Raw genomic sequence first — 12,371 nt, forward strand, 5'->3', positions numbered from 1 at the left:
CCAACACAGAAGTCCTTGAAGCGGCCAACATCCCCAGCTTATACACACTACTGAGTCAGCGGCGCTTGAGATGGCTTGGCCATGTGAGCCGCATGGAAGATGGCAGGATCCCCAAAGACACATTGTACAGTGAGCTCGCCACTGGTATCAGACCCACCGGCCGTCCATGTCTCCGTTATAAAGACGTCTGCAAACGCGACATGAAATCCTGTGACATTGATCACAAGTCGTGGGAGTCAGTTGCCAGCATTCGCCAGAGCTGGCGGGCAGCCATAAAGACAGGGCTAAATTGTGGCGAGTCGAAGAGACTTAGTAGTTGGCAGGAAAAAAGACAGAGGCGCAAGGGGAGAGCCAACTGTGCAACAGCCCCAACAAACAAATTTCTCTGCAGCACCTGTGGAAGAGCCTGTCACTCCAGAATTGGCCTTTATAGCCACTCCAGGCGCTGCTTCACAAACCACTGACCACCTCCAGGCGCGTATCCATTGTCTCTCGAGATAAGGAGGCCCAAAAGAAGAAGAAAAGATGTTACTCCCTAAAAAGACAGAACACGCCAAGGAAAGTCATTGCTTTATTCATGCAGTTACTGCCTGTTGAATGATCGTCCTTGAAGTAGTCTATGAAATAGCTTTCCAGCAATTTGCATGTTTGAATCAAGCATTATTGTTTTATCTGATCATTCCAAGACAAAAATTTCAGTGGTACAAACCATGTTGATAATGGAGAAGAATCCTAGTTTACCTCTTGTCCTTATTCTGTGAAAGAATTTAAATGTCTACATACAGTTTCCCCTTAAAACTCTTTCTTTAGTGCTGCTTGGAACTTCCTTAGTCACTCTGTGCTGTACTTAGCTCACATTAACTTCAAACTTTGAATACTTGCTTTTCCAGTCAAAGAACTGGCCAGAATAAGAATTTGTAAACAAAGGAGCGAGGGCAAGGGAAGAGTTGACCAAAATGGCCATGCATTGAAGTGAATTTTATTGGTGACTTCTCTTTCTGCTGTAAGGTGCCAGTAATTCTGATTTGTATGTGGGAATTGAATTTCTATAAAGAATGCAGAAGATAATGTCACATTAGAAGGGAAGTAAAGTGTAATTGACACTACAAAAGCAAGGAAAGAGTTTGTTTATTAATCTCCAGAATAGTGTTCAAATTGACATTTCTAAGTATAGTATTTTATAAGTGGAGAACTGGTTATAATATAAATACAATCCCCCCACCCCTCCACATTTTCCTTCCTTCCATAATGTAAATGCATTTAGATTGTTCAGACTACAATAATCAGCTATTTTTTCCATTAACTGCAACTGGTTTATTAAAATGAAAAATATAGAATGAAAGTCCAAGCATATAATGCTGTTTATTTCAGACTGGAATCATATACGCAATAATCTTTTCCTTCCCTTTTATATCTGTCAAAAATATAACAAATATGGAAATAGTTCTGATTTGATTTTAAAGGTAACTGTTTTTGATATAATAATTCTAGAAATCTAAAAAGTCAATATATGATGATGAAGATGGTGAAAATGATTTTGAGACAGCTGACGACGTTCGAAGCACACATCCTGATGCATCTCAATCAAGGCTGGGCCGAGCCAAGAAAGAGGTGAAATATTTTATAGAATCAGATGAAGATGACTATGACGATATGTATGATTAACTGTTTTAAAAAAAACTTCGAGCAAAATAATGTATCTTGTGTCTCTTTATTTTTGTCTCTTCTATCTGATTCTTTTGTACATTTTGACTCGTTTTTTGTGAAATTGTATCTGTTTTTATTGTGTGTAGATGTTCTTAACATTTTATCATGCATACATGCAATTTTATTCACTTTTTTACTTATAAATTTATGTCTGTTTTGAGTAGCCTTGTAGAAATGTGATAGAATGCTGAAAGCACACATTTGAACTGTTTAAGTGAAAAAAATTGCAAATCTGAATGCGCTTTTTTTTAAAATGATCTTGAAATAAACTTTTAGAAATGGACCTTTGTGCAGTGATCTCATTAATGCTGAATAAATAATTGGGTATGAACAACAATAACTTACATTTATATAGTGCCTTTAATGTAATAAAATGTCCCAAGAAGCTTCACAGGAGTGTTATAAAGCAAAATTAGACACTGAGGCATGTAAGGCGATATTAGGGCAGTTGGCCAAAAGCTTGGTCAAAGAGGTAGGTTTTAAGCAGCATCTTAAAGGAAGAGAGAGGTAGAGAGTTGGGGAAGTTTAGGGAGGGAATACCAGAGCTTAGAGCCTTTGCAGCTGAAGGCAGAGCCACCAGTGGTGAAACAATTAAAATCAGGATGCTCAAGAGACCAGAATTAGAGGAGCCTAGATATCTGAGGGTTCCGAGGCTGAAGGAGATAGCAGAGATGGGGAGAGGCCAGGCCATGAGGGATTGTGAAAACAAGGATGAAAATTTTAAAATCAGGGTGTTGCTTGACTGGAATGTAGGTCAGCAAGCACAGGGGTGATAGGTGAACAGGACTTGGTGCGAGTAAGGACATGAGCAACAGGTTTGGATGACCTCATGTTTACAGAGAGTAGGATATGGAAGACCATCCAGGATTGCTAGAGGCAGGTGTGGAGTTGGGAGATGGTTTGGAGGTGGAAGTAGGCAGTCTTAGTGTTGGTGCGGATATGTGATCAATAGCTCATCTCCAGGACAAATTTGACACCGAGGTTGTGAACAGTCTGGTTTAGTCTCTCAGTTGCCAGGGAGAGATTTGGAGTCGGTAGCTAGGGAACAGAGATCAGAGCAGGGACTGAAGACAGTGGCTTCAGTCTTCCCAGTATTTAATTGGAGGAAATTTGTGCTATCCAGTACTGTATATCAGATAATCTGATAATTTAGCAACAATGGAGGAGTCAAGAGAGATGGTGGTGAGGTAGAGCTGGGTGTTGCCAGTATACGTTTGAAAACTATTGCTGTGCTTTCTGATGATGGCGCCGAGGGGCAATATGTACAATAGAAATAGGAGGCCAAGGATAGATCCTTCCAGAGATAATGGTGCGGGAGTGGGAAGAGAAGCAGTTGCAAGTGATACTCTGGCTACAATTAGATGGATAAGAATGGAACCAGTGCAGTCCCAGCCAGTTGGAGGACAGTGGCAAGGTTTTGGAGGAGGATGGTGTGGTCAACCATGGCAAAGGCTGCAGACCAGTCGAGAAGGACGAGGAGGGATAGTTTACCTTTGTCATAGTCACATAGGCAGTCAGTCATTTGTGTCTTTGATAAAAGCTGTTTCGATACTGTGGCGGGGTGGAAACCTGATTGGAGGGATTTAAACATGGAATTCTGGGAAAGATTGGCACAGAGTTGGGAGGTGTTAACACATTCAAGGTGGTATTTTTGGGTCTGATGACTGGGAGAAACTCAGTCCAAAATTTCAAATCCCAAGGCAAAATAGCAAATGAAGCCAGTGACTTCCAGTAAACCTATCAAAATCTCTTGGATTTTATGATTTTAAAACCAATGAACTTTGTTCCAATCAAAGCAACAAAAATGTAACAAATTAAGAACACAGATTCAGCTCTCTCAATTTTTTTTAATGAATTAAGTCCTAATATTTAAGCGGTCTAGTTACAGAAAATGGGAGTGGAATGAGGAATAATTTGAGCACCTGTGCTTGCTTTCTTTACATTTAAATTTCAGAATAGCTTTATTGTACAGTTTCACATTTAATCTATTATGTTTATTTCTGTGCAAATCTAACAAAAAAGATATAAATTGAACGCCTCTGCTTTCTCTTGCATTAGTTCTGAACATTATACAAAAATGTGTAGTCTAATTGCTCACCGATTTTTGCATTTTTCAGTTTATTTTTCCAAACGATTTGAAAACAGTTGGGCTATTAAATGGGAGTGGGGAGCTCAGAGGAAAAAGGCAATATAAATCATTCTAAAACAAATGAAGAGGAAGAGAGTAAAGTAATAGTCAGAAATTGTGCTTTAGGTACTCCAGATTAATGGGGAAAGTTAGAGATGTAGTAGGTTTTGAGCAAGGGGATGGTGGAAGAAAAAAAAGCAAAAGGGAAGGTCTGTGATGGGGTGGAATACTGAAGAGATTAAATGACCAAAGATTTGCCATGCCACACCAAAGGGAGTGGTAATGGGGCAAGCAAAGAGATGTGCCCAGAGCAGGTGTCATGCCATCTGAGAGCAAAAACAAGAAAAACTGAAACACGCAAAGAAAAGGAAACAAAATAGGGAAAGAGATTAGTCTGAAATTGTTAAACTCAGTGTTGAGTCCAGAAGGCTGTAAAGTTCTAACCGAAAGATGAGGTGCTGTTCCTCAGGCTTACCTTCATTGGAACACTTCAGTAGGCTGAGGACAGAGAGATCAGCATGAGAGCAAGGCAGAGAATTAAAATAACAGGTGACCGGTAGCTCGGGGTTATGCTTCGCGACTGAACGGAGGTGTTATGCAAAGTGGCCATCCAATCTGCATTTGGTCTCCCCAGTGTAGAGCTGACTGCATTGTAAACAGTATTATGAAAGTACTTCCATTTTTGTGAAATTTTGAGGACATGTGTTTTACTTGGGAAATCAGAAAAGGATTGCATGGATTTTTTCAATGGGCTCATTGAAGGACTGAAATATCTTGTTTGCAAACAACATGTACTAGAAGTCATCTGTCTTCAGATAAATACCCAGCAGGGGGCTTTTTATTTGGACTTGGAGAAGATGACTACAGTGAAGTGACAGGAGAAGATTTATAGGGGTCAGGAGGCTTAATTCGAGATTGTTTTTGGTTTCACTTTGGACAGTCAGTTGGAGTTTTAAAAACCAGCCAGGAGAGCAGTCACCCCAGCTCAGCCTTTTCCATCTCTTTGAAAAACCTGCCAGCTTTTCCATCTCTTTGAGAAGCTCTTAGAAGTGAGTGTAAGAAATAGAAAAATTGATGCTACATTTGTCCTGAAAGGCCTGCTGAAACCCCCTTTGCCGCATTTCTCCTGAGACATTGGAAAAACCTGCCAGATAACTCCTCAACGCCGCCTGAACAAATTGCTCCAGAGAAAGATCTCAGTGACAGCCGTCTACACGTATTTGAGACACCAAACCAAAAACTTGACATCTTTCCATATCTTTTTTTTCTTCAAGAATTAGCAAGTATTTGGCCAAAGTATTCTTCTTTGTCTTTTCTTGTAACAGAGCTCTAAAAAGAAAGTCTCTATTTAACCAGTTAATCGGTGGATGGGTGTGTGTATGTGTGAGAGGGACTAAGGTAAAAGGGAACTTTCATATTTCAATCTGTATGTTAAAGATTTGCATAGTTACTGGTTATGTTTTGTTTTATAATAAACTGATAATTTTGTTGACCTAGTTGGTGTATTTTTTTCTGGGATAAAGAGTCGAGTCTATGATTGACCATGTTGGTAACTGGGTATACATTTAAATATATTTTGTGACCTGTGGAGAAGTGGAACTAGAAAGACATTGCACTCCTCCCACCTCGGTCGTAACAACAGCAAATACAATATGTTAAATTGAAAGAAGTACACGTAAATCACTCTTTAATTTGGAGTGTTTAGAGCCTTGAATGGTGTGAATAGAGGAGGTAAGTGGTCAAGTGGCCTGTTTCTGTGCCATAACCTTTCTATGATTCTCTAAAGGGCAGGTGTTACATCTTCTGCACTTGCATGGAAATGTGCCATGGGAAGGGAAGAGGGTATTGGGGTGACAGAGGAATGAACCAGTGTGTTGCAGTGAGAACAGCCTTTTCAGAATGCTGAAAGGGAAGGCGAAGATATGTTTGGTGATGGCGCATGCCAGTAAGTGGTGGAAATGGCAGAGGATGATCCATTGAATATGGAGGCTGAGGGACGGAAGGCAAGGACAAGAGAAACTCTATCTTGGTTCTGTGAGTGAGGGGAAGAGGTGAGAGCAGAATTGCAGGAAATGGAATGGACGCAGAAGAGGTCCTGTCAGCAATGTTTGGGGGGGGGTTCCTCAGCTGAGGAGAAAAAACATATCAGAAGTGCTCTGAAATAAAGTAAGAAAATACTGGTAATACTCAGCTGGTCTGTCAGCATCTATGGAGAGAGAAAAAAGTTAACATTTCAGGTCAATGGCCTGTCATTAGAACTGAGAAAAGTTAGAAATGTAATAGGTTTTGAGCAAGGTTGGGATCTTTGGTCTGTTCTTCATGCAAACGCATAGCGTAATAAGGAACAAATTGAATGAATTGCAGATGCAGTTTCAACTCCAAGGGTATGACATAGTAGCCATTACTGACACATGGCTGCAAGACGGTGAGGACTTGGAACTGAATACACCAGGTTATAAGGGGGTCTGCAGGAAGTATAGAGAAACTGGTAGAGGGAGAGGCGTAATCTTAGTGATTAAGGATGAAATCCCATCAATGATAGAGGATAATAATGAGCAGGAAGCAGGCAGTGGAGACTTTATGGGTAGAATTAAGAAATAAAAAAGGATTTAAGAGTGGCCCTAGGTAGAAGCTGTGGACTGGCCGAATGTGTAAATGCAGAGATTAGACATAAACGTAACAAAGGCAGAGTAGTTTTAATGGGGGATTTTAACTTGCATACAGAAAGGGATAAGCAGACTAGCTCATGTCAGAAAGGCAATGAATTTCTTACGAACATACGAATTAGGAGCAGGAGTAGGCCACTCAACCCCTCGAGCCTGCTCTGCCATTCAATAAGTTCATGGCTGAACTGATTACTCCACATTCCCACCTATTCCAGATAACTTTCCACCCCCTTACTTATCAAGAATCTGTCTACCTCTGCCTTAAAAATATTCAAAGACTCTGCTTCCACTGCCTTTTGAGGAAGAGAATTCCTAAGATTCACGACCCTCTGAAAGAGATAATTTCTCCTCATCTCTGTCTTAAATGGGCGACCCCTCATTTTTAAACAGTGACCCCTAGTTCAAGATTCTCCCACAAGGGGAAACATCCTTTCCACATTCACCCTGTCAAGACCCCTCAGGATCTTATATGTTTCAATCAAGTCACCTCTTACTCTTCTAAATTCCAGCGGATACAAGCCTAGCCTGTCCAATCTTTCCTCGTAAGACAGCTCACCCATTCCAGGTCTAGTAAAACTTCTCTGTACTGCCTCCAACTCATTTACATCCTTAAATAAGGAGGCCAGTACTGTACACTGTACTCCAGCTGTGGTCACACCAATACCCTGTATAGCTGAAGCATAACCTCCCTACTTTTGTATTCAATTCCCCTTGCCAATTAACGATAACGTTCTGTTAGCTTTCCTAATTACGTGCTGTACCTGCATACTAACCTTTTGTGATTTATGCACTAGGACACCCAGATCCCTCTACATCTCAGAGCTCCGCAGTGTCTCACCATTTAGATACTATGCTTTTTTATTCTTCCTGCCAAAGTGGACACTTTCCCACTTTCCCACATTATACAACATTTGCCAGGTCTTTGTCCAATCACTTAACCTATCTATATCCCTTTGTAGCCTCCCTATGTCCTCTTCTGTGTTATCAGCAAATTTAGCAATCATACCTTCGGTCCCTTCATCTAAGTCACTTACATAAATTGTAAAAAGTTGAGACCCCAGCACAGATCCCTGTGGCACACCACTTGTTACATATTGCCAACCAGAAAATGATCCATTTATGCCTATTCTCTGTTTCCTGTTAGCTAACCAATCTTCTATCCATGCCAATGTTACTCCCTACACCATGAGCTTTTATTTTCTGCAATAACTTTTGATCTGGCACCTTATTAAATGCCTTCTGGAAATCTAAGTACAATACATCCCTCAAAGAACCCAATAAATTGGTTAAACCTGATTTCCCTTTCACAAAATCATGTTGACTCTGCTTAATTACCTTGCATTTTTCTAAATGCCCTGTTATAACATCTTTAATAATAGCTTCTAACATTTTCCCTAAAACAGATGTTAAGCTAACTGGCCTGTAGTTTCCTGCTTTCTGTCTCCCTTTTTGAATAAAGGAGTTACATTTCCTATTTTCCAATCTAAAGGAACCTTCCCTGAATCTAGGGAATTTTGGAAAATTAAAACTAACGCATCAACTATCTCACTAGCCACTTCTTTTAACACCCTAGGATGAAGTCCATCAGGACCCGGGAACTTGTCAGCTCGCAGCTCCAACAATTTGTTCAGTACCACTTCCCTGGTGATTGTAATTTTCTTGAGTTCCTCGCTCCCTTCCATTTCCTGACATACAGCTAACACTGGGATGTTACTTGTATCCTCAATAGTGAAGACCGATGCAAAATATCTGTTCAATTCATCTGCCATCTTCTTCTTATCCATTATTAATTCCCCAGACTCACTTTGTTAACTTTTCTTTTTTAAATATCTATAGAAACTCTTACAGTCTGTATTTATATTTCTATCTAGCTTTCTCTCGTACTCTAATTTTACCTTCCTTATCAATCTTTTAGTCCTTCTTTGCTTTTTTTTAATATTCTGTCCAATCTTCTGACCTGCCTCCCATCTTTGCACAATTATAGGCTTTTTCTTTAAGTTTGATACTATCTTTAACTGTTTTAGTTAACCACGGATGGCAGGTGGAGCCCTTGGAATTTTTCTTTCTTGTTGAAATGTAACTATTCTGTCTGTTCTGAAATATCCCCATAAATGTCTGCCACTGCATCTCCATTGACCTATCCTTTAACCTGGTTTGCCAGTTCACTTTAGCTACCTTTCGTTTCATGTCCTCATAATTGCCCTTATTTAAGTTTAAATTACTAGTCTTGGACCCACTCTTCTCTCCCTCAAACTGAATGTAAAATTCAGTCATATTATGATAACTGCTACCTAGGGGTGCCTTAACTATGAGGTCATTAATTATTCCTGTCTTGTTGCACAATACCAATACAATACAATACAACCAATAAAGGGGCAGGCCTTTTTAGGTTTAGTAATGAGCCACATTTAGTTAACATCCTAACTGTGAGGGAACATTTATCTAATAGCAATCATAATATTATCAAACTGAATGTTGTGTTTGAAAGGGAGAAATGTAAAACACTACTAAGATTCTAGATATAGGTGAGGTTGACTTCAACTGGATGAGAAAGAGATTGTTTACAGTAAACTGGGCAAATCTGTTAAAGGTTAAGCTGACAGAGGATTAATGGAAGGTGTTCAAAATGAATTTGATGTGACACAGGACCAGTTTATACCCCTAAGGGGCAAGTTCTGTACTTGCCAACAAAAACAGCCATGGGCAACTAAAGAGGTATGGAAAACATAAAACTAAAGGGAAAAGCATACAAAAATGCAAAAAAAAACATACATCCTATTGACTGGGAGAGATCCAAAGAAAAACAAAAGGTGACAAAACAGTAAGAGCTACAAAAGTGAATATGGGGGAAAAAACTTGCCAGGGATATCAAAATCAACACATTTTTACAATCATATAAGGAAAAAGAGGGTGGTCAGGAGCAATGTGGATCCCTTGAAAACTGATAGTGTTGATATTCTAAGTGAAAATAACAAAATGGTGGACAAGTTGAATAATTTTGGTCAGTATTAATGGTACTCCAAGTGGATAGTGTGCCAGACATCCCAATCAGTGACTTACCAAAATTAACACAGGCAAAATAACAGTAATGAAGAAAATAATAGCACTAAACAGTGACAAATCCCTAGGACCAAATGGTTTCTATCCCAGGGTTTTAAAGGAAGTCAGTGAGAACTATAATTTTCCAAAGTTCTCTTGATACAGCAACCATTTTGCGGATTGGAAAATTGCACATTAATCTGCTATTTCAGAAAGGTGAGAAGGTGCTGTTTCAAACAAAGAGGTGGTTACATGACATGACTGCCTGTGTAACTCTGAAATTTTGTGAATTGTGCCTCGAAAGCAGACAGTGACCGAACTCCAAGGAAGAAACATCTCTCTCCCTCTCTAGCAAAGTCCCAGGGAAGTATGGGATCAGCCGGGGCTGATTAATCACCCAGGTCTCCCTGCACCTCCCCCTTTCCCAATTTATCGCTGTTCAGATAATAATCTGCCTTTCTGTTTTTGCCACCAAAATGGATAACCTCACATTTATCCACATTATACTGCATCTGCCATGTATTTGCCCACTCACTCAACCTGTCCAAATCACACTGGAGCTTCTCTGCATCCTCCTCACAGCTCACACTCCCACCCAGCTTTGTGCTGTCTGCAAACTTGAATATATTACATTTAATTCCCTCATCTATATCATTAATATATATTGTGAATAGCTGGGGTCCTCGCACCGATCCCTGTGGTACCCCACTAGTCACTGCCTGGCACTCGCAAAAATACTTGTTTATTCTGACTATTTGTTTCTTGTCTGCCAACCAGTTCTCTATCCATGTCAGTTCCTTACCCCAAATCCCATGTGCTTTAATTTTGCACGCCTCTCTTTTATGTGGGACCTTATCGAAAGCCTTCTGAAAGTCCAAATACACCACATCCCCTGGTTCTCCCTTATCTTTTCTACTAGTTACATCCTCAAAAAATTCCAGTAGATTTGTCAAGCATGAATTCCCTTTCGTAAATCCATGTTGACTTTGTCCGATCCTGTCATTATTTTCCAAGTGCTCTGCTATTACATCTTTTATAATGGACTCTAGCATTTTCCCCACTATTGATGTCAGGCTAACTGGTCTACAATTCCCTGTTTTCTCTCTACCTCCTTTTTTAAATAGTGGTGTCACATTAGCTACTCTCCAATCCGTTGGAACTGTTCCAGAGTCTATAGAATTTTGAAAAATGACCAGCAATGCATCTACTATTTCTAGGGCCACTTCCTTAAGTCCTCTGGAATGTAGATTATCAGGCCTGGGAGATTTATCGGCCTTCAATCCCATCAATTTCCCTAACACCATTTCCCTACTAATACTGATTTCAGACAGTTCCTCCTTCTCACTAGACCCTATGTTCCCCAACATTTCTGGGAGTTAATTTGTGTCCTCCTTTGTGAAGACAGAACCAAAGTATGTATTTAATTGGTCTGCCATTTCTTTGTTCCCCATTATAAATTCCCCCGTTTCTGATTGTAAGGGACTGACATTTGTCTTTACTAATCTTTTTCTCTTCATATATCTATAGAAGGTTTTACAGTCAGTTTTTATGTTCTCTGCAAGCTTACTCTCATACTCTATTTTCCCCTTCTTAATCAATCCCTTTGTCCTCCTTTGCTGAATTCTAAAGTGCTCCCAATCCTCAGGTTTGCTGCTTGTTCTTATAAAGTCTCGGACAGGCAGACCTCATGGTCATTTGCCTGCAGTGGCAATGCAGTTTCCTCTGGGGGAGCTGGTTTGATCATGGTCTGACCCATTGCACATTCAGCGACTGCAGGGGACCGTCTCCTGCCACTGCCCTCTCTGACCTCCTGCGGTCTATCTTTCACTACTGTGGGGAGCTACCACCTTCAGCCGTGCCAGATCATTACCTAGAAGCAGGTCAACTCCGTCCACAGGCAAACTAGGGACAATCCCGACCGTCATCGGTCCCGAAACTAGGTCGCACTTCAGGGGCACCCAGTGTACTGGCACAGGCATACACTGCCCTCCAATATTATTCAGCACCATTTTGGTGTTCACTGCACTGTCTGGGGAAAAGGTCAGGCCTTTTCCCAGTAAAAGGGATCTAGTTGCCCCTGTGTATCTGAGAATCACTATGGGCTTGCTTGCCCCACTCGAGGGGTGTGGGGTTACTTTCCCTTCAGACACAAAACCCTGATAACCTTCAGGAATTCTGTTAACTTCCTGGGTTGCACTCTTACTGCAGTTAAAGCCACAGCTTGTTCTGCTGTGCTTTGCATCAGGTCCTGTCTTCACTGAGCGGGTGTGTCCTGATTAACCGTACCGGTTTCCCCTTTAGTTTCCAGCAGTCAATTTTTAAATGCCCTGCTTTATTACAATGGAAGCACACAGGTCTCCAGGTCTCACTCTTGCTCACAGCACCTTCCTTTTTGGCTGGAGAAGGGCCCCCTGTGTCTCCTGCTTTCCGTTCTCTTCCAGGACTGCCTGGGCTTCTATCAGCTTCCCACCCTTTGTCCTTTTCGGATTTGTGGAGGTGATTAGGAAAGGTTCTCCCCTGGGAAACCAACATAAATTAAAGCAAACGCATTGGCCAGAACGACCGCTTGCCGGGCTCCCTGAACCCACGGCTCCTCAACATGAGTTTTTATTGGGAATGGGAGAGAGTTTTTAAATTCCTCTAACAGGATTACATCTCTGAGAGTCTTGTAGCTGAGCTGTACTTTAAAGCCCTCAGCCACTGGTCAAAAGCCAGCTGCTTACTTCTTTCAAACTCCAGATAAGTTGGAATGGCTTGCTTTTTGAGGGTTCTAAATTTTTGGCAGTAGGCTTCGGGTACTAATTCATATGCTCCAAGGATTGCATTTTTGG

At 40.8% G+C, this 12,371-nt stretch overlaps 1 protein-coding gene across 1 annotated transcript in view; it reads left to right on the forward strand.

Moving 5' to 3' along the window:
- top2b (DNA topoisomerase II beta) overlaps positions 1–1,990 on the forward strand; it is a 251,137-nt gene extending 249,147 nt beyond the window's left edge. The window contains exon 36 of the mRNA XM_068059910.1: positions 1,492–1,990. Coding sequence (XP_067916011.1) covers positions 1,492–1,665 — 174 coding nt within the window. The 3' untranslated portion in view covers positions 1,666–1,990. The remainder of the gene's footprint in view (positions 1–1,491) is intronic.
- The last annotated feature ends 10,381 nt before the right edge of the window (positions 1,991–12,371 follow it).

This window comes from Heterodontus francisci, chromosome 2 (assembly GCF_036365525.1).
Source record: "Heterodontus francisci isolate sHetFra1 chromosome 2, sHetFra1.hap1, whole genome shotgun sequence".
Taxonomy (NCBI): Eukaryota; Metazoa; Chordata; class Chondrichthyes; order Heterodontiformes; family Heterodontidae; genus Heterodontus; species Heterodontus francisci.